Here is a 20669-nt window from a genome sequence, read left to right on the forward strand (position 1 = left end):
GTCTGAAATGTGGAGGTGATAGAAGCCTTTGAGCCACTTCCCTCTTGACCTGGTATAGTTGACCTTAATGTGAAGCGATTACTCCGCACATTGTCAGCCCACATCACCTGTCTGCGAGACTCGACTCTCTCTCCCTGTCACAAGGTTCGACTTAAGGGACACAGCAAGTCCTCCGACACGATCCCTGTTGGAGGAGGAAGTCCTCTGTGAAAATTTTGGCTCTGATTTTAGGGCACTTCGCGACCGGAGCTCCCGGAATTCTTGAGACCGCCAAATAAACGGAAGCCGTCAGACTCGCACGTGTTTATGTATGTTAGTGTTATTATGTGTTTACCATTCTGATGGTGTGATGTGAGAGCTGCCACCTTTGGCCTGCTTGCAGTGCCGGAACCTGAAACCAAGTAAACACACACACACACACACACACACACACACACGCACACACACGCGCATGCTATTTGTCGCCGCCCTCTTCTACACTTCCAGTCTTCCAGGGCGCCCCTAACGTGCACCTCGGAAAACATCTGACGGATTAAGCTTTGCACCCTAAATATAGAAGGGGAAACGCCGACGAAAGCCCACACGGCTATTAAAGAGGAAACATAGACATCACGTCCGAATGCTGCTCCGCAGACGTGGTGCCAGCATATTCCAGTTTGCCGCCAGCGAACGTGACTCACCCATGTCGTCAAAAACAGCCTCATAAAGTCAGTCACAGCTATTGCGGCTGCGGCAACAGCTATACTCGGCATATCCCTCCACTGCTGCTGTGCCCCCCTTATTTTTTTCTCTCAAATATCTCACTTTTGTTTCGTAAATAGAGGGGAATGCCCCTCAGCCATTACCATTCGCGTAAAGGTTCTCCCCCAACTGTTACTGGCCTCCATCCTGATTTGCGGTGGCGATTGCTCTGTTGGTTGTCTCCGGGTAGATGGTGGCTTTGAGGTCGACAGCTAGATTGTGTTTGTGAGGGAAGGAGAAAGGGTGGGGGAGGGTGTGGGCGGAGGGGCGGACGGCCTTTCTCAGCTGAACAAGTGGGTCAGTTTAAGATGATGACGCTTCATATCTCCTCAGCTCATAGTTGGCTGTTCACCGTTCACTGCTCGGCTTTTCAGCAACCGACCACTGCTGGGTCACATCTCTGCCCTCTCCTCCGCTCCTCTCTCTCATCTCCTTCCTTGCAGATGTGGATAAATGCAGGCACACGTGGCCTTTCATGTGACATGCTTGCAACGATGGTTCGCCGTTGTTAGAGGGGCTGGCTGTTTCACAGTTTGACAGTTGTCATCTGTAGTCAAAGTTTCTTTACATTTGGTGACATTCTTGTGGAATCGTGTTGAAAACGTTACGATTATTCCCGTAATTGAGCATCGGGGTTTGGGCTAGAGTTAATAATATTGTCAGGCCCATGTGGTGAGGCAGAGCCAGAAATATTGTTCTGTTTTTGAACCATTGCATTATTATTCCAATGCAACTTGACAGGGGATACGGGTGTGCTGAGCCTCGGGCCCTGAACAGAGTTGCGGGCTACAGAGGTCTGGTAAAACAACAAATCTTTCAAACTTTACACTCCCCAGATTTTTTCTTTTTTTCCTTTTTCAAACTTTTTGTTTCCAAACCCAAAAGACACTGACTCAAGTGACACCACTCGCTTCTCTTTCTCCCCCCATGGAGCCACAGAAAGTTTTATACAACCCCCCCCCCCCACATATACGCCGTAGGACTTCCCAACACGTGTAAAACAGACTTCAATGTGTAACTTTCTGGATTTGCCCTTAAACATTCGGCTCCTCTTTTGGGATTTTACTCAGTTTGGCTTTGGTGTTCACCTCCCAACAGCACTATCCCAATACAAGCGTAAAATGTCATCTTGTGGGGAAAAAAACGACATATATTTGAATTCCCGTACGGACAACGGGGCAGTGTATTTGGATTGGATAATGCCATGAAGTCAAATACTTTCCTAATTAGACCAGTGAAGTGCCTCCTATTCAAAAAGTCGGATGTTAACACAGAGTCTCGGCTCGAGCCGTCTCCTCATCTCCTTTGTGCGGAGCATCATTGATGGCTTTGGCTTGTAAGGTTATTCCTGCCATGGACAACTCTGCACCCGCAGTTACCATCGTCCTTCATTCAAGCGGCAAACCATTAAAAATGCAAGGGAGTGGGGGCGTTTACTTAATACCTCAGCCACAATGCTTCGGATCAATCCGAAAGGACCATCACATGCAAGTAATCAAGCTCCCGTCATCAATAATGAATGGCACAATCAGCAGGGACAGTGGGCTCCTATTGTGCGATGGCTGAATGGGAGAAAGGAGCTGCGGGAGAAGGAACTATTATGCATCGCTACGCTGGTCAGCTGTTGTGAAGATGATGATTATGATGACAGTGGCGATGATGATGATGGTGACTGTTTGCCAGTGCAGCTCGCTGGAGGACATTGTCGCGGCACATGCTGCTGTGTTTCCCCCCTGCAGTGTGGAACAAGAGGAAACTGACATTTTCTTTTAATGACTAGTATTCAAATTATTTTCTGCATCAACAACACTGGTTTTGCCCTCTGGTCTCGCTCTGTACATTGTTAATGTGATGCTGTGAGATAGTACATTATATAGAATTGATACATCCACATCTGTTGTCCCTCCGAAATTCATTGCAGTATCTTGTTCTGCTAATGTTGGAGAGTGTGAAATCTGTCCAGATTAATGTTATCATGCAGTCAAGTGTTGACTTTTCTTAGATAACATGCAGAAAACGTGAACATTTCTAATGCAGATTTCTGAAATTAAGTGGTGTTAATAGTCAACCCTAAATTGCCCCCTGTATGAATGATGTGTGATAGAAAAAGCGCAGTATGAATATGGGTGAATTGGTGAGTGTGACTTGTAGAAACGCTTTGAAACTATAAAAGTTTACAGTCCATCTACTGCAAGTTGCCTTACCTTTCCTTGCCTTATACCTGCCACAGTCACTGAACCATTACACAGACCACAGTCCGGCAGGGCCACCGTCTCATCACAATGCCAGCATTGACTCAGCAGAGTCGAGGAGTGCATGTCAACACCCGATAACTGTGTCGCTCTCTAAGCACTTCCTCTCAACACCCCTCGCGCACATTGTATCTGCTCCTCCTGTACGGTCGAGCTTCACAAATGCTCCCTACGATTGTGCTGGCTCGACTCGGCGCTGCCTGTATTCAATAGGCTGTATTTTTTTGACATGTGGGTGAGCATTCATTACTCAGCGTACGCTTTTGGGAAACGTCCGCCATTTTACAACCCCGCAGGAGGCAAGTCTCGGTTTAATTACAGATACAGTAACTACTGTTACTGCCTATTGTGTCCACCCCGACTTAATGCAGCACTTTGTTTACTACACAATTAGAAGACCTTTGCTGCTCTGTGCATTTAACTAATCTCTCCTTTTATCTGTCCCCCTCTCCACAGGTGGTGTTAGTCTTTGCACTCAGCATTGGGGCCCTTGGAATATACTTCATAGACTCTTCAGAGTAAGTATCGGATTTCATGACTTGGGCACCGATACAGATGACGGAATATGGATCACATGAACTCTGCTTGTGTTTGTTGTGTGCATTTTCACTGGCCTACATACCATATCTGAATGACGGGTGCACATGCGTCCTTACACATCTCCGCACGCTGCGATCTCTGAAATGCAAATGTACACATTCACACCCCCACATGCGCTCACTAGCGGTGATGACGCACACGCACGCACACACGCACGCACATCTGTACGTGAGGATTTGTCAATGAGAGGCCTGTCAGTTTCCATGGTAACAGAGACAGGCAATATACTGTATGTGTTGGGGAGCTTGTTCAATGTGTGAGCAAATCAGATTGTGCATCATTAGTTTATGTGAATCCCTGGCTGGCAGTCACCCAGAGACAGATTGCAGGACTGGCTGGTCTCCCACATCGACTTACTTTCACATAATCCACATCACCTAAAAAAAATAATGATCATAAGCTTCAAAAAAAGTGTATACTCGCCCTTAATAATAAGATGAGGACGAGGGATGCAAAGTCATTTCCTCAGTCAGTCAATGGTTGTGTAAATTATCAATAATTAATGAAAAATTAAATGCTTACAAAAAACCAGCAGCCACAAAGTACTGGTGGGTTGCAGGCAACAGGCACGTGATGTTGCCATGTTCATGCCATGAAGGGGAACTGACAGCTGTTGCATTTGTAATGTCCCTGTTAGTGATGCAAAGTCACCAGGATGGGAGGCACGATAACACTGTACCACATATCGATATCATTGTACATATGCATTTTGCATGTTACAGTGTATTGTGCTCTTCACCTGCGGAAAGTGATGCCTTGAAATAAGATCTGGGCTGACTTGAACGTGACCGACAGGCCAACCCGGCAGATAGAATGAACGGCAACTAACAGCCGCAGCTTAAACATTTACTGAACCCAATGTTCTTTGATTGGTAGCGTGATATTGAAAGGGCAGCAGTAGCAATCATCTCTTTATTCCTCAACAAATCAATTTGACGTGTACCATACACAGAAGCCATATACCAGCCTCATAAATATTTTATATATTTGCTGTTGATCTTTTTCTTTTTCATAGTCCACATTCCTTTTGATGCTACTTTCTACTGAATGTTTGCCGACAGCAACCCCACAATTCCAGACTCCAGCTAGTAGATAGTGATCCCTCATCTCGAGGGTATCACGGTTCAGAGTGCTCCAATTTTATATCAAAGCAAAACACGGGATTTATTGTTTTCACTCAAGTAGAAGTGGTTGCGCTTGCCCCTGGAAATGAAATAACCAGAAATGTATTCATCATGCCCTGCCAACTAACTCTGTTGGACTTTATTTCACGCGCCATTGATTCACCAAAATAAAGCAGCAAATATTTATTGTGGTGCCTGCAGTTATGGGATGTTGATTGAAAAGGAACCATAATCTATTGACCACGATACTGTATGGCACCATTCCGTATTGGCTGTTGTGCAGCATGTTTATCTTAAAGTAATGACTAGCTCCCTATGGTTTGTTTTCACTTTAGTACAATATCTATGAACTGTGAAATAATTTCCCTGAGGGAACCTAGAGTTTAAAACAGGGATATATATATGTCAATGTCTTACAGGAAGTAAATCTGAAATGCTATCCAACTTGTACAGTCTTATCTTAGCAGTGGGAGATTATTCCTGGCATGGATCCTGTCACCCATTTGTACCTCAGGATAAAAAACATTACTTCCACCTCCACATCTATATCTCTCTATATACATCCCTTTATCGCTCCCTCTTTGTTGTCTGCCTCAGGCATAATTTTAAGCATAAAAAAAGGGGGGGAGGGGGGGCTCGAGAGTCACATTTAGTTCTGATAAAAGTATATTATTTCCTTTGAATATTCAGATGATGACTGGGGATGCAAAGTCATTTCCTCAATCAACCGATTGACCATGTTAATGATCAATAATCAACAAATCACAAAATCTGAAAAATTCGAAAGACGTGATATGATCAACGGGCCAACCTGTCGCCAGAGTTTCGACAATGTCAGTGTCAACATTTATAAGCTATCTACGGCGCAACAAAGGAGGAAGGTTAAACACATAATAAGGGTCAATGCATCATAGATTAAAGACTTTATTAGACTTTTTAAAAATTCCACTAGAAATTAAATTTGAGACCAACTCGGAAATCACATGCGAACGTGAGGGCAATCTTGAAGTCCGGGGACATTGCCACTCCCTCCGTTCACTTGTACGATTTGTGTATTGTCACCGTGTTGAGTCAGAGACGCCACAGTATTTCTGCTCCCAGCGGAGGCGTACACCCGGATTATGTCTGGCGAACTGTTGCTGTTGCTGAGCTTGTATTGGAGATCAGGGTGTAAGTGTGATGGAGACGAGAGTAGAGTGGAGCTGAGAAACACCTGGGGTCCGTTGGGGGGGGGGGGGGGGGGGGGGGGGACTGGGCAGTTTTGTGTTTCTCACTCTGCATGTGGGATTCCACGTGCCTTGATTCCCCTCGTGTGGAGACTAAAACACTACTTGCACAAAATAACTACCATGTGTACACACCTTGCTTGGGACTGGTTTCAGCCATGCTGTGAAAATCTTGTTGAATAGACAATTTTCAAAGGATTTGCACTCCCCCATGCAGAACCACTCCTGACATCCCTGGGGTCTTAAACACAGTTCTACTGAGGGTCCCTCCGACCTGAAGTGTGAGCCAATTCCCCCCGTAGATCAGTACGGGTATTACCTGATTGCGATGTGTAAACAATTTGCAAATGTGCAGTCACATCTGTGACATCCCACCTCCTTTAAAAAGGCTTTGCTCCATTTGCTCTTCTAAGCAGATGTATACAGAACAGAACAAGGTATGAATAAACATCTATATTCCGTAGAATCTTGGGATAAGTGAATATAAACAATATGAATGAGAAAATATAACCTGAAGAAAAAAATAGTGCAATATAACACTGAATTTGCTTCTGCTGCCAATTAGTCAAGTCCTCATGTATGGTTATCTTTAACATTTTAAATTCAATATTTAAATGTCATTGTTTTCCATCCTGCCTTAGTCCAGATTGTAACTAAACATTGATTTAGAGACTAGATAATGATTGTCTTGTTTTGAAATTATGTGCACAGGCCCAGAGGTTAAAAAAGCCATAACAACAATCTTGTGGATGAAAGGGGGAGAATAGTTACAGTTTTGCTTGGGTTTGCTGCACATGTGTAGTTTCTCTCGTTGTGGTGTTTCCCCATTTTCCTCGTTGTATGACACAGAGCACTTTCAGTGTATTTCCACTGGAGTCGGCTTCCCTGAGGCTTCGCCCTTATCTCTCTGCGCTCCCATTCAGCTGTGAGGCCCTCTCCGCCCTCGTCGTCGTGATTAGCCCAAGCTTGTCACTTCGCTCAGGGGGACTACCGATCGACCCAGAGCAGGTCCAGCTCGCTCTGGGCACTTTGACATCCAAAAGAGGGCGAGGCTTGTGTCGTAGCCATGCTGTGACTGGTCCCCGCGGTAGCATGGCTCGTCCATGTCTGTCAGTGGCCCGACAAGCACACAAAAGAACTCGTGACATATTCCTTTCCTCTGATTATCACCTCGTGTGTGGGGTTGTGTTTGCACACATTCCTGATCTACGAGGGGCATACACTACCTGGGTAAATGACCTTCTCTCCATCCAGCTTCCTTGCCACTAAATGTTAATGACTGAGGAAATCAATGAGCGCAGATTTATAGGTCACCCTTTTAATGGTAGTAATTACTCTACCAAATATTCCGGCTCTTGTGGCGCAGACTTGCAAACTACTCAGGCTTAAAGGTATGTCGTTGTCCCCCCCCTCCCCCCCCGGTCTCTTCCAAACTGCCATTTTGGCAATCGCATGAAGTAAACATCATTCTGAGACTGTCTGTGAAGAAGGGCAACAGTAATGGGAAGGATTGCGGTCGAGCTCCAGCGGTGACAGTGAAAAGAGACGTGCCGGGGAATAAGTGCATGGAGGATGGACCTCGGGAGGGTGGATGTGCACAATGGTTTTGTTCTTTCTGTGATGCAGGGTAGCCCCCTGGGGAAAGGACACACACGATGCACATAAATGCAAACTGGGTAAAACTGCAGAAGAAAACATATACCTTCGTGGCAGCCAGGCACCAGTCCGCCAGGAGCTGTTTTGTTTCTAGCTTCGTGCAAGTGGGGCTCTGTCCTCGCAGGAGCTCTGTCGGCCGATATCCTGCAGCAGAGATTCACAGCAAAAACACGGCAAAGCCTCCTGTGTTGTTGCTAAGAGGACTTTAAAAAAAAAAAAAATTATGAATGTGAATTAATATTTAGCCTCGCTGAAAAGGACTAGCCATCTGTTTCACTAAGTGTCTGTTTATCACAGTTCTGCGCCACACACAATAATGTATGATAAAACACTGCCTTTTCTGTTCCTCTGCAGCAGACATCACTTGCCAAACCTGATGCTATTTTGGTGCTGTTTTTTTTTCATCCTTCAATGAGAGGATACCGCATCCTCTCCCGCCCACATCTGAATCTGCTCTAATACCTTGGCTCATGCCCGGTCCCTTCATCCCCCTCTTCTTTTCCTCCTCTGTGCTCCCATGGAACAAATAAAGAGGGGAAATGTAGGACAGAGTCTCTGCAGGCTGCTCTTTAAGGGACGCCCTTGTTCCTGCTCCACTTCAGTTCCTATTTCGCTCCTCGCCCGCGATCCACCCCTTGTCACACATGCAGACAATTACACGCGCACTCTTGCACAGTCACGTTAACGCGCCGAGGCACACACACGCTGTATAGATGGACACACGGGCACCGTATTGCTTCCGTCGCAGGGACCTCAGAAGCGGTGAGGCCTGTGTCTGTAACTCTATCGTCAGGTGGGCGATCGGTGCCAGTACTGAAAAAAGAAAAGAAACGGTTCCTAATGACTAATTAATCGGGTAAGGTGAGAAATGTGGCTCAGCAGTGAGACAAGCTTGGCAGACTTTGTGGCGATGAAGTGCAGCCTATATAAGGATCTCTCCTTCCTGGCTTGTTGACAAAACCTGGCTGGTATGTCTGAATCGAGGAGACCATGTAACCATTGGAAGACTTGATTTGCAGCGTACACCATCCCTAAACATGTTTCTGATTTAAATCCACAAAGTGTGGCAGTGAGAAATGACTCATTTCCAAATAATCCTTTTTTTTTTTTTATCAGTTCCCTCAAATAAAACCTCCAACTGGAGATTTCACTCCATCACGCTTTTACAGAGATCTGCCAAGATATTCTTAAAGGAGTGACATATAATAATAATGAAAATTGATTATGAAATGTCAACGCCACATGCATAGAGAATGAGGTGTATGATCGTGGAGCCGCTCCCTGTGGACTCAAGAAAATGAACCGCGTTAATTGCTTCTGATATCTGAGTCCCGAATAGCTTTACATGAGTGGGATGGTACGAGCCGCATGATGAGAGTGACACTAATGAGAGTGACATCAACCTGGCTGTCATCTGGTTAAATGCAAATTCAGTGCATGAAACACTGATTGAAGTCTAATTCAAGAAATTAGCGGACGAATGATTTTTCCAATCTGATATTTCCTTGCTCTGCCGTCAGTGAACACTGGGCGGTCCATCCTCTCTGTTTATCAAAGTCAACATGGCAATACAAAGGCCATTTGCTGTTGCAGTTGCCTCATATCCCACAATGCCGAGCAGAAGGGCTATTTTTAGACCACTGCATGAACACAGCATGAGCCACACTCAAAACAGTCTGGTCAGTTAATAAACCCCAGGTATAATTTCAATAATTGAAGTGCCTTTATGCCCTTTATCTGGAATTTGTAGCCACAGTGTCAATTCATATAAATTCTTTCCACCTTTCTTTACATAATTACACGGCAATTTCCATGTTTAGCACATGGCTTGTGCACATTTATCAGTCATTCAGCATTTTAATTCCTACTAAAATCACACAGCCTCTGTAAAAATCCTGCCATTAGTTGAGTGCGGGTTTGCACCACAAGCAAAACCACTCTGGACTTTGGAGAGAACCTAGAGTGAGGTCAAATGACAGCTCTTACACCAGGCAATACAACCTGATCCAAATCTGGAGGTGAATTTATTTTATTTATTAAACTTTATCCAGGATATTTTACCAGGAAGGTCCAATTGAGATACAATATCCCTACTTCCAGGGGGTCCTGTAAACATTGTATGTCCTGAAATAGTTTCCTGCTCACTGTTCTCCTGTGTGTGTGTTAGAACATGTAAGTGCAGTGTTTCCCCTACCATTGAATTGGTAACCCCCCACCCCAAAAAAAAACCATATTTAAAAAATATGTTTTTGATAAGGATTGAAATTAAATATTTTTCAGTTTAAGGAATGCTTGAAATGTATCTAAAACTCTTGTGTGCTAAGGGAAACATTTATTTTCTCTATGGGGGCATTAGGAGCGGTTGTTGCAATTACGTTATTAATCCAGTTCATACATTTGTTCTTGTGCTGACTCAGTCCTGCTTATTTTAAATCAGGAGCTCTAAATGTGCAGATGAAATGGCCGGAAATTAGAACGAGTAAACCCAGCACCCGGACGTTAATCATTGTGCTGATGAGGGACTTTCTCTTTTAAAAAATGGCGCAGCTTTTTAATCTCCTAATTGGTTTGTGTCTCAGAGTGAAGTCCTGTGATGTGTGTATCTTAGCTATTGTACTGTAACTCCGACTTCTGAATAAATGAACCATACATTAGTGTCATCTCTCTCTGGCAAAGACGCCAGCCCCCTCGCTGTTCCCTCTTTTTGGCTTTCATTTCAATTTTTAATGAGTTGTGGAGCATACTGTATGAAGTTGTCGTTCCCAGTAATGTGCTCTGTGCTTTCAAAAACGGCTCCTTTTAGACTCGGACAAATAAATAATGTCTTTGTAGGGGAGACAGCTTGAAGGGCGATGCAAGTCATTTGCATTCAGATGAAAAATGGAACTCTCTATTTTTAGGCACCGTGGCGAGGTTTTTATTTTTTGTCCATTGCCCTTGTAGGTGCTGAAGTATTTATTATTTTAGTAATGGTGCCTTGGCCTAAATCCATCATTTAAGATGGTGTCCCTTACACGTATATGCACTGCCCCCCGAGGAAAAAACGCATATAAGCCAGATATATTCTGCTCAAATCACTTTCTAAAAGTGTTCATTTCTTTCTCTCTTGTTTTGTATCCCGAATGTATATGGTGACTTGGGAGAAACGAGACTGTGAGTCTGTAAATACATTTTCCGAGACGATTATGAGATTATGAGATTATGGAGTGAGCAAGGCATTTCCGACAGGTGACGATTGACTCCGATTTTTGGGCGTTGCACTGTGGTTGTGTGAGCATGAGTCGAGCCGGCAGCAGGGTTGTTGTTGTTCCTGTTTGCTCAGAGGGCAACCTTCCCCGTTGCCCCTGCAGCTACAGCCAAGGTCACGCGCGGGCTAGTGAAGGGCTGGCTCCCGCCGACTGACTGAAGGTGTTTGGGACTATTTTTGGGGCATCATCGCCGACGTGCCCCTTTTGCCCTTGCGAGCAAATGAGTTCTACCTCTCTGGGTTGGTGTTTCCCAGAGGCGCGGCCCCTTATCAGAGGAGGTTAACGTGGGGAAACATTTTCATGTCCTGAAATAGTACATGCTCTGCAGCCTCGCCGCGGGCAATCGCTGTTCTGGCGCGCGTGTGTGTGTGCGAGTACACGAAAGTGGGTGCACATGTGTGAATGTTCGTGCCAGCTTTGCTAATAGGCGGTGTGCGGTTGGAGAAGGACCGGTGTGGTGCAGCCATTCGCCTGAGAAGACTGAAGTTTCTCACAGAAGCTCAGGAATCTCCAGGCAAAAGTAGCATCGTTGTGCCATAGACAGTCCAAAAGAGACCCGCTGTCTCCAGTAGCTCTGGGAGCTTTGCTCCGTCCACGTTCTTTGTCTCTTTCACATCCTGTTGTCTTCCTTTCCCCTCTCATAACCTCTCTCATCTCCCTGTCCGATAGGGAACCCCAGGCTGTGTCGGGGCTTAAAGGAGTAATAAGGGCCGTGATCAGATCTATTTTCCGCGGGACACTGGCAGCACCTGGCCAGGAGGGGCCTCGTTGGTTGTGGAGTTTAAAGTGACATATGAAACACCTGTACGCTGTGATGAAATCGAGCACAATATCCCCGCAACACGCACAGTTACTGTCACCGCCTCACACTGTCAGTATAGTTGTTTACCCCTACCGCCGAGGCCAAACTGATTGCAGTGACTCCATTGTTTCACATGTAATTAATGCCAAAAAAACAACCAAAAAACACCTGATCAGCGAAGCGCCGAGGAAGCATTCAGATGAGCCCTCGAGCTAAATGAAAATATTAAACACATAAATTTTACCTAGAAGAAAACAGACAAGGATAAGATCATCAAGGTTCAGCTGCGGCCTGTAATAAGCAGCCTGTAGGTATGTGTGGTTTAATGTAATTGTTAATGGCAAAGAAGTACATCTGTTATTGATAAGGGTATGTTGTTAAAGTTACATTTCTCTGTGATCTATCTCAACTGCAGAAAATATGCAATGAGTGTATGTAGTGTGTATATGAAAAAACAACTTAACTTGGTTAAGTTGAACTTTCTGCCAGAATTGTTAATACCCGACATTCATACGTGTTTATTTTATCCGTATGTCTCCTTTTCAAATCAGTCGTCACAGCACAGTGTGGAACATGAATAAACCATGTGTCGTAACGATGACCTCGTGCCTCGCGTCTATTACCTGTGGGAATGTTGTGTGTGTGTGTGTGTGTGTGTGTGTCTGTGTGTGTGTGTGTGAAAGTGGGATGTGCCATGCCTCGATCTCGACTCCGGACACATTACTTTCCTTTACTCACGCTGACTGTTTGCCGCTACAGTATCATACAACACGAGCCCAATCCCCAGGGAATTTTAGGTCATGGACGTTGTTGATGTATCCCATTACCCCTATTAAAAGTGAAACCTACATTGATTGATTTTTCTTTACCGGCTCCTGGGGGAAATACCTTGGTCGTTAGCTACTAAATGCCCTACTATGTTCACCAGCTAGTCACAAACATTGGCACATGATGAGCTGTACTGTAACTGTTGGTTTGACCTTTATTTTTTACACATTTTGTCATTTTAGTAGAATAATAAAAATGATATTATTGATTAGTGCAGCTGCAGACTCCATTTTAGAAACACTTTATTTGGACATGTACATTATAACATGCCACATGCAGAGTAATTAGTTGATCTCATTTCTTTTACTGTCCAATCCATGTTAAGATTTTTTATTTTGTCCGAAACAAATTCAGCAGCGCCACATTTATAGACCGTGGGAACCGCTCCCATCCCATACTGATGAAGTCTACTGTTGTGCTCGTGAGGTTAACAGAAAAACCATAGGTCTGCCTGATGTGTTGCGCCCCCCCCTACTTTAGTTAATGATAAGCTTTGCTATGAAATGACGATTATAAAAATGCCTAAATTAAACCCTTCAGAGTGGCAATCGCACTCCCCCCCCCCCCCCGCTCTTATTGAGAATGCTTCGGGGTCACATGACTGTATCTGAGCGGTTATTCAGAATTAGGCCATAGCTGGGCCCAGGGGGAAACGCCACAGTGACCGCTCCAAATGCTGTCTTTAGTGTGCACCATCTGTGTGTTTATATATATACTCATATTCTATATGCAATGGAAGCATGTGTGCAGTCTCTTGCATAAAAGGCCCGTAAAGATCTGTAACAATTGAGGTCTGTGAGGTTGTAGTTTCAAAAACAGTTCAGGCAGCGAAGGCACATGAGCTGCAGTGTGTGAGGCCGGGAGACGATCTTAAGAGAAAGGGACGCGCAATCACTCAAGCATTGTTGTGTTGTTTTATTTTAGCATGCTTGTTAAGTTTGATGCCTACAGAACCACATGGGGATGCTGGGGCTTGGTAAATAAATTGAGTGTTTTGGTCGGATCAGTGAGATCTCCTTCAAAGGGGTCATGAGCAAATGTCCAACGTTTGATGGCGCTGAATGAGAGGATGCCTTTTAAGCAAATAAAACCTTTAAAAAAAACAAAGCAATCGCTGCATAAACAGATTCATTTGAATCATTTTGGACATCATCTCAAAGATCACATCAATCCTCAGGATATGCTCCAGACAGACAGCACACTCACGAGTTGGAGGCGGGCAAGTCTATATCCAGTCAGCCTGTTATAATGTGATGAAATGTTTGATGTTAACTGAGAGATGATTAATCCTCACTCCTCTCTACCTCTGGAGGTTCTCATTATGCAGTAAACTCTACTCGGAGTCACACGCTGTGCCCCCATGGGCTCCATGCATACAAACGTACGGTCTAATGTTCAAATTCGATGTATGGGACTTGAAAACTGTGTACTCTTTTAATAGCCTCGTGTGCCGATACATTCCCAAAGGTCGCCTATAGCCAGCCAGACCATAATGCATATTCATGTTGTTCCTGCTGCGGGATTTCCTCATTTTCTTGAGAGCAAAAAGCTATAGGCCCCATGACCAAGTGAGAAATGAGGTTGGTAGGACAGCTTCTTATTGCTTTTGTTGAGAGCGCTCACTTGCAGATGGTTAATCATCACAAGGTAAACATGAGGACGGATTACATGACAGAGCAGACAATGTATGGCTCATTTATCATCGTAAAGCACGAGGGTCTCTTTATTCCGAGGGCTGATTCTTCCATAGGGGCGAATATCTGTTGGAGTGTTTGTGTTTGGCAGACCCTGAATCATTTATGCCTGCTGAATGCACTGTCACATCAAAACAGATGTTCTTAACTACCAATTTCAGTTTATTATGCAGCTGTTTCATCTTTATGCGGTTGGCTCTACAGTTGGGCCTGTGACCCCTTATGGTTCACAGGAGGAATTGCATGGTGTCACTGGTGAAATTCAATGGAAAAATCACTAAATTGTATTGTATACAAATTTAGTATTACTGTTTTTAAATCGCATATTTTGATCAAATTAATTGACCCTATCATACAGGGGTTTACTCAGTAAGAGCAAAAATATTTCCTGGCAAGGATTGGTCAGTTTAAATGGGACTCCTCACATACGATCTGATCATATTGTTGGGGTCGGTGGTGCGCTGTTGGACCAAGCGAGCGGAGACGGATTGAGGGGGGGAAAAAGGAGGAACAGGTTTTTTGATATCGTGCAGAATACTGAGCAGAGGCAGGCAGGGGAATGAGGGCTGCTGCTGCGCCGATGTCCTGGTGGATCCTTGGACAGGGAGACGGACGTGGTGCGGACCGAGGCAGCACGGGAGGAGAAGCCAGCTGATGGGTGCTGGTCTGTGACACGAGCCGGTGTCGGCAAAAAAATCCCATCCTGGATTTCTGTAGGCAGTTTAATGGCCGTAGGTCAACACGACCGTAAAACTGGTGAAATGTTGTGGTGACGTGTCCTGGCGAGGACCACGTCTTCGTGCGCTTCTGATGAGTGCCTCCAGTGGCTGCTGCCTCCAAAGGTGACGGCGCTGAGCTGCTGATGACTGGGACAAACTACACACACACAAACACACATGCGCGCACACACACGTACACAACCACAAGACAGATACACAGAAAAACCAACTCAAAACCCACCATTTCAAGAAAGCATACACTACATGACTGCCACTTTGTTCTGTACTTTGTATTCCATTTTTTGTTTTCTGTAATTATGAGTAATTTGTTATCTTGTTTTTTTCTGTGTTATAAAGCTTCTTTGAGTATCTGTGATAATGGGAATACACAAGTCTTTTGTGTTATACGTATGCAGATTTCTGTCTAACGTAGTGCACAACAATGGAATCACATATTAGAAAAAAACACTTCCTTTGATATAATTTGTAGAGATTGTATCCATATTAGCTAACCATGCTGATATGCAAAGCTCATGTGAACAGGAAACAAAACTTTCTACCATGGAAATAGGGGCGTTCGTTATAGGAAAGACATGGAAGATCTCATGAGTGTTTAACCTTGTAATAATGTTGTTGTTTCTCTCTCTCTCTGTCTCTCTCTCTCTCTCTCTTTCTGTGTGTTCTCCAGTCCTATAGAATCCTGCCAGAACTTCTACAAAGACTTCACGTTACAGATCGATATGGCCTTTAACGTCTTCTTCCTTCTTTACTTTGGCCTGCGGGTAAGCTGGAACATGGGCATGCATGCTCACACGGGCATACACACACACACACACAGACACACACACAGACACACTCACTCGTGCTTACTTTTAACATAGACATGCTCTTAAACGCACAGATGCAAGCCGTACGCACGCAGCAGGCATCGTTTGACACGCCTTCAAATCGGTCATGTCTCCTTATTCTCAGGCACTTTGGCACACGACATCGCAGCATACTGAGTGTGATCATTTTCGTAATATGATGGAGATTTTTAATTTCTAAACAAACGACAACCTTTGCCTTTACACAAGAAGACCGAGTCACCTAGGGATATTTCCACAGCGTAGTTTGAACTGACACTGACTGTAATTTTGTCGCAAGCACTTCTTTTCGTGCCAGAGCAGCATTCCAATGGTGCAAGCGCGAGCCCGACGTCCCGAGTGAAATGAACAAATGAACTCGTAAGCTGCTTACACCGCCAACCGTTCGTATGACTCAGCAAGCGGCGTGCCGCTTTTGTCTCTCCTCGCCGTATGTCAGCAGTGCCAGGCGAAAGACGCAGCGTGCCGTTTGATTGGTGGGCTGCGGTGGCGTTTTGTACGAAATGAAACAATTCAGCTGACATTTCGAATGCCATCCCTTTATTTATTTATTTATGTATTCATTTGATTTTATTTTTGACAGTTTATAGCAGCCAACGATAAGCTGTGGTTCTGGCTGGAGGTCAACTCCGTGGTCGACTTCTTCACTGTTCCTCCTGTGTTTGTCTCTGTCTACTTAAACAGAAGCTGGCTTGGTAAGTCTGTATATCTCCCATTCCATAAATCCATTCTTTCACTCGTTCTGTGCAGCCGTTACTCTTGTCGCTTTCTTTCTCTTCCCTGTTTTCTTCATCAGCTCCACCAACCTACCTCTGCTTTGTTGTTTTTTTCATTCATCGCCCCATGTCGCCCCTTCTTTTTGTCACTCCCTATCTCTCCCCCTCTGCCCGCCCGTCCCCCCTCTGTCTCCCCATTACTGGGAGTGTGTCTCTGAGGCCCTCTGGCTCGGGGCTGCTTCCCTCATCATTGGAAGTGACAGGCCTGAGTTGCTCTGATGTTTCAGGGAACACAGACACAGCAGAGGGGTTGGGCCAATGGGAGCGAGAGTGACTCAGAATCGGGTTGCAGTTGTGTGAAAGCGCTGTGTGGAGGCCTTGCACCTGGAATACCTCATAGTGGTCCATAATTGCTATTTAGTGGGCTCATTCACACTCGCATTAAAAGACGCTCACGCAAACACCATGTGTTGTCCCCGTATACACATACACTCACATTCTTGCATGAGCAGACTGGAAAACACCCTAACCTGTGTTACATAACGACCTACTTTTCTCAGTGCATCCTGGGTGTTGCGTCCCAAATTACACCGCAGTAAAAATAGTTAATTTTTCGGGCTGTGTTCTCTTTTTAGTTGCACTGCTTCTCTACCGTATGCAAGAATATGTACAATTGTCATTCATCATTTCAGAAACTCGGCTAAATGCTAATCCGTGTTTATTGAAGAATGACATTGGACTGATAAGTCAGAATGCAAGACTGTTATATTAAACATAGAAGGAGCTGTAGTTCTCAAAGCAGAAAAAAAATTATAATAAAAGACAGAAACATGAACATGAACTCTGAAGCTACACACCAACCTTTACATTTACCGTTGATTTAAATAGCACTTTAAACAATGTTCAGAGACACTTTAAATAGGTCAAACACAAATAAAAGCAAATAAAGGCCCTTGCTTACCTAACAAACATGTTATTAATCACAGATATCAATAATAAGCATTTTAAATGATTGATTAGATTATAGACTGAATATAGATTAGAGCTGCAACCATTAGTCAGTCGATTATGAAAATGAATCCGTAATTAAGTTCCTTTTTCAGTTACTATTCAAGTAAAAGGTCCATATTCACGATTTTCATTTCTCAAATGTGAGGATGTGCTGCTCTTCTGTGTTTTATATCACGCCAGATTTGAATATTTTTGGGGTTGGGGGTGAGTTTGAGCAAAAATAAGACTTTGGAAGACATCACCTTTGATGCTCGGAAAACTGTGATGAGAATTACGAGGACAAAAGGAGCAATCGGTTAGTAGAGAAAACAATCAGAGGTTATCAATAATGTATTTCACATGATCTGCCCTAAACTTTTGGCTTGTTTACAACCTGTCTGATTGTTGGGCCGCTCGTTTCTGACACTGCCGGAGCAGCGATGTTGCGTAGCTCCCAGAACTTATGTCATTTGGTGGGAACAATGTTATTATCTGCGATGGAAATCGTGGCATAAACTATACTTTCAGAGATGCTGGGATGTGGAAGGCACTGCCGCCTGTCCCGCAGGGTTTTGAAACACTAAATCACACTGACGTAATTTGAAACTGTGAAAGTCTGATCTCTGAGGTGATGAAGCACAGTGGCCCATGAATTTCCCAGTGAACAAGCTCTGTAATGAAGTAGATGTGGCCCAGCAAAGTTGTTTGTGGTATTCCTGGTGTAAGGTGTCCTCAACTCCTCCCAAAAAAAACAGTGGGTGTTAGGGCCTTGATGAGGATGATGAAAGACTGTGAAATTTCGTTCTGGCTGCTGCCTGACATTTTGCAATTAATAATTACATGTGAGTATGAAATAACTTGCACCTGGGGTCGATGTGGAAACTAAGCAAAGATGATTTTTATTGACAATGCGGCTGCTGTCTTGTTGTGTATAAACAGGACAAAGTGTGAAGTTATTGTTTTTTTAATAGGTGCCCTAGATTCACGTGCTATTAATTTGCATTTCTTTTTTTCCTTTTTTTGTCACTACTACTATACTGAGACGAGAAGAATCTTGCGGTCTATTTCTGTGAGAACGACATACCAGGTGGCATCTCCTTCAAACATGGGAGCTATTTATTTTGCAGCGTTGGAACATGGATATCCGCGGCGCAATATAGTAACAGAACTCCCACTGGCAGTGCTTAAGTGTGTGTTTACTGGTGGCGTGCTTTCCCCGCGTGTTAAAGGCTACACAGTGTTTGCAAAGCCTCAGTTATAAAATTAACAGTGTGAAGATCTTCGGTGGGATATGGTGTGCCCTGACAGGCGGGGGGGGGGGGGGGGGGGGGGGGGGGGGGGGGGGGGGGGGGGGTAGCTTTCAGCATACTAATGGGACACTGACAGTGTCTGTTAATATTCCGGCTCTAAGGAGTCAGGACAGGAATCATGATTAGCTACTTATACACTGTATTAATATGGAGAGTAGGACATACAGTGCTGTGTTTTGACAGGGACGTAACAGCACAATTAACCGGAGTCAAAGTATAGGAAAATAACAGTAACGCAAAGTGCTTTATTCCTGATCTACCCTCAGTGGGGACATCTGATGTATTCACTGATATATAAATGACAGTGCTTCTTCCCTTATTGCCCTGCCTCCACGTCATTTGTCCAGGAAGCTTTAAAGGCCATATTTTGTTTTTGTAAATAATTGATAGACCGGTCCATATCTGGTGTCGCTTGCATGTACATATCGTCCCTCGACAGCCTTTGTTCGAGGATGCGAGGGTGGTTGTGGGGAATTTGTATTGTGGTGTCATTCCCGGTGGATTCGTTCATCTTATCTTTCCACTCGCTGCAGGAGAAACACACACCCAACACGTGGGTGCAATATATCATAATCACAATACCTCTCATTTCACTGCACGAGAGGACACGTTAGAGGTCCGGTGAAGGTGCGCTCGGATAATAAAAGAAAGACTGCTAATAGGGTTTCGGCCCTGCGCTGTGTGGTGTAGTGTGTGTGCTCGCCCACCACGGAGGTGCAGTGTACACTGTGTGCATTTCAAGCTACGTTCCTCTCTGCCTCTGCAAATTGGGCACTGATTAAGAGGAGGAGAACGATGTGCAGCTAATGTAAGGGGGCATGCGGAGTTCTTCCGTGGAGAAGGGAATTAATCTCCTCTAACTACTTGAACTGAGCAATGCTCCCAACTAGAGAGAGTCCCAGCGGTGTGGGATTAGCGTTTTGGCTGTTGAAAGATGCGAGCAGCCACCGTGGCTACTGAGCCCCGGCTCTCAGCGGCGTGCCGGGCAACTTCGCGCTTTCCTCCTTAATCACTTTAACAAATGAAACACGGAGAGCAGCGATGTTGGTTTGGGCTATCGCGGGGATATCAACGTTTTGACAACAACATTGCGGGGGTTTCATTTGATTTTAACCAAACAATCTCACGGGTTGTATGTGAGCGTGTTGTTTTTTTGATTTTGATGGTAGCAACGTCAACTGTGTTGATGTTAAGCTGCAATGGCTTTTAAGGATGTACACTACAGCAGCCGTCAGGCCTCATGGCTTGCATTCTGGCTTGCTACTGCCTCCTAGTGGTGCTGCAGTGTATTGCTTTTTGAGCCCACATCGACTGTGGTTGATCCCCTTGTGTTTTCCTGCTGAAAGAGGCTTACAGAACCTGACATATGCATGAGTGCATCTGCCTTGCGTGGCCCTTCAGTCGCAGGCAGGAAGCCTCGGTGTCCATTCAGGGGAGTTAGAATTCCTAGTCTAAGAGAAATAAAATTGTCTTGAGTGGTAAGTACATACTTAAATAAGTGTGTACCATCTATCCAGCATGAATGTACAGTAAGAATAAGTGATCTGTACACTGGCAGTGTGTTTGTGTGTGCGTGTGTGTGTGTGTGTGTGTGTGTGTGTGTGTGTGTGTGGGGAAACGTAGCACCATATAATCTAATCCTGGCTGTGTTGACTGTTGGTATTATCCCAGATGAACCGTACCAGACTGCTGATTGATAAAAGGTCCCAGCGGCCTGCTCTGCCAGAAACATGTGACACATGTGCCGCTCTGGCTCGCAAAGCCTGAATGAAGTCAGGGCGGATGCAGAGCAGAAAACCCCTTTTTGAATGAGCATCTGGTCAGATGACACGTGTCTGAATGTGTGTGTGTGTTTGTGTGTGTGTGTGTGTGTGTGCACAAGAGGCTTGGGAATGTG

The 20669-nt window shown here is 44.7% G+C and overlaps 1 protein-coding gene across 18 annotated transcripts in view; it reads left to right on the forward strand.

The window, feature by feature from the left end:
* Positions 1-20669, forward strand: part of kcnma1a (potassium large conductance calcium-activated channel, subfamily M, alpha member 1a) — a 136700-nt gene that overhangs the window by 56512 nt on the left and 59519 nt on the right. For all 18 annotated transcript variants that reach the window (XM_047334786.1, XM_047334790.1, XM_047334787.1 and 15 more), the window contains exons 3-5: positions 3450-3511; positions 15579-15672; positions 16340-16451. In XM_047334786.1, coding sequence (XP_047190742.1) covers positions 3450-3511; positions 15579-15672; positions 16340-16451 — 268 coding nt within the window. The remainder of the gene's footprint in view (positions 1-3449; positions 3512-15578; positions 15673-16339; positions 16452-20669) is intronic.

This window comes from Scophthalmus maximus, chromosome 10 (genome assembly GCF_022379125.1).
Source record: "Scophthalmus maximus strain ysfricsl-2021 chromosome 10, ASM2237912v1, whole genome shotgun sequence".
Classification (NCBI taxonomy): domain Eukaryota; kingdom Metazoa; phylum Chordata; class Actinopteri; order Pleuronectiformes; family Scophthalmidae; genus Scophthalmus; species Scophthalmus maximus.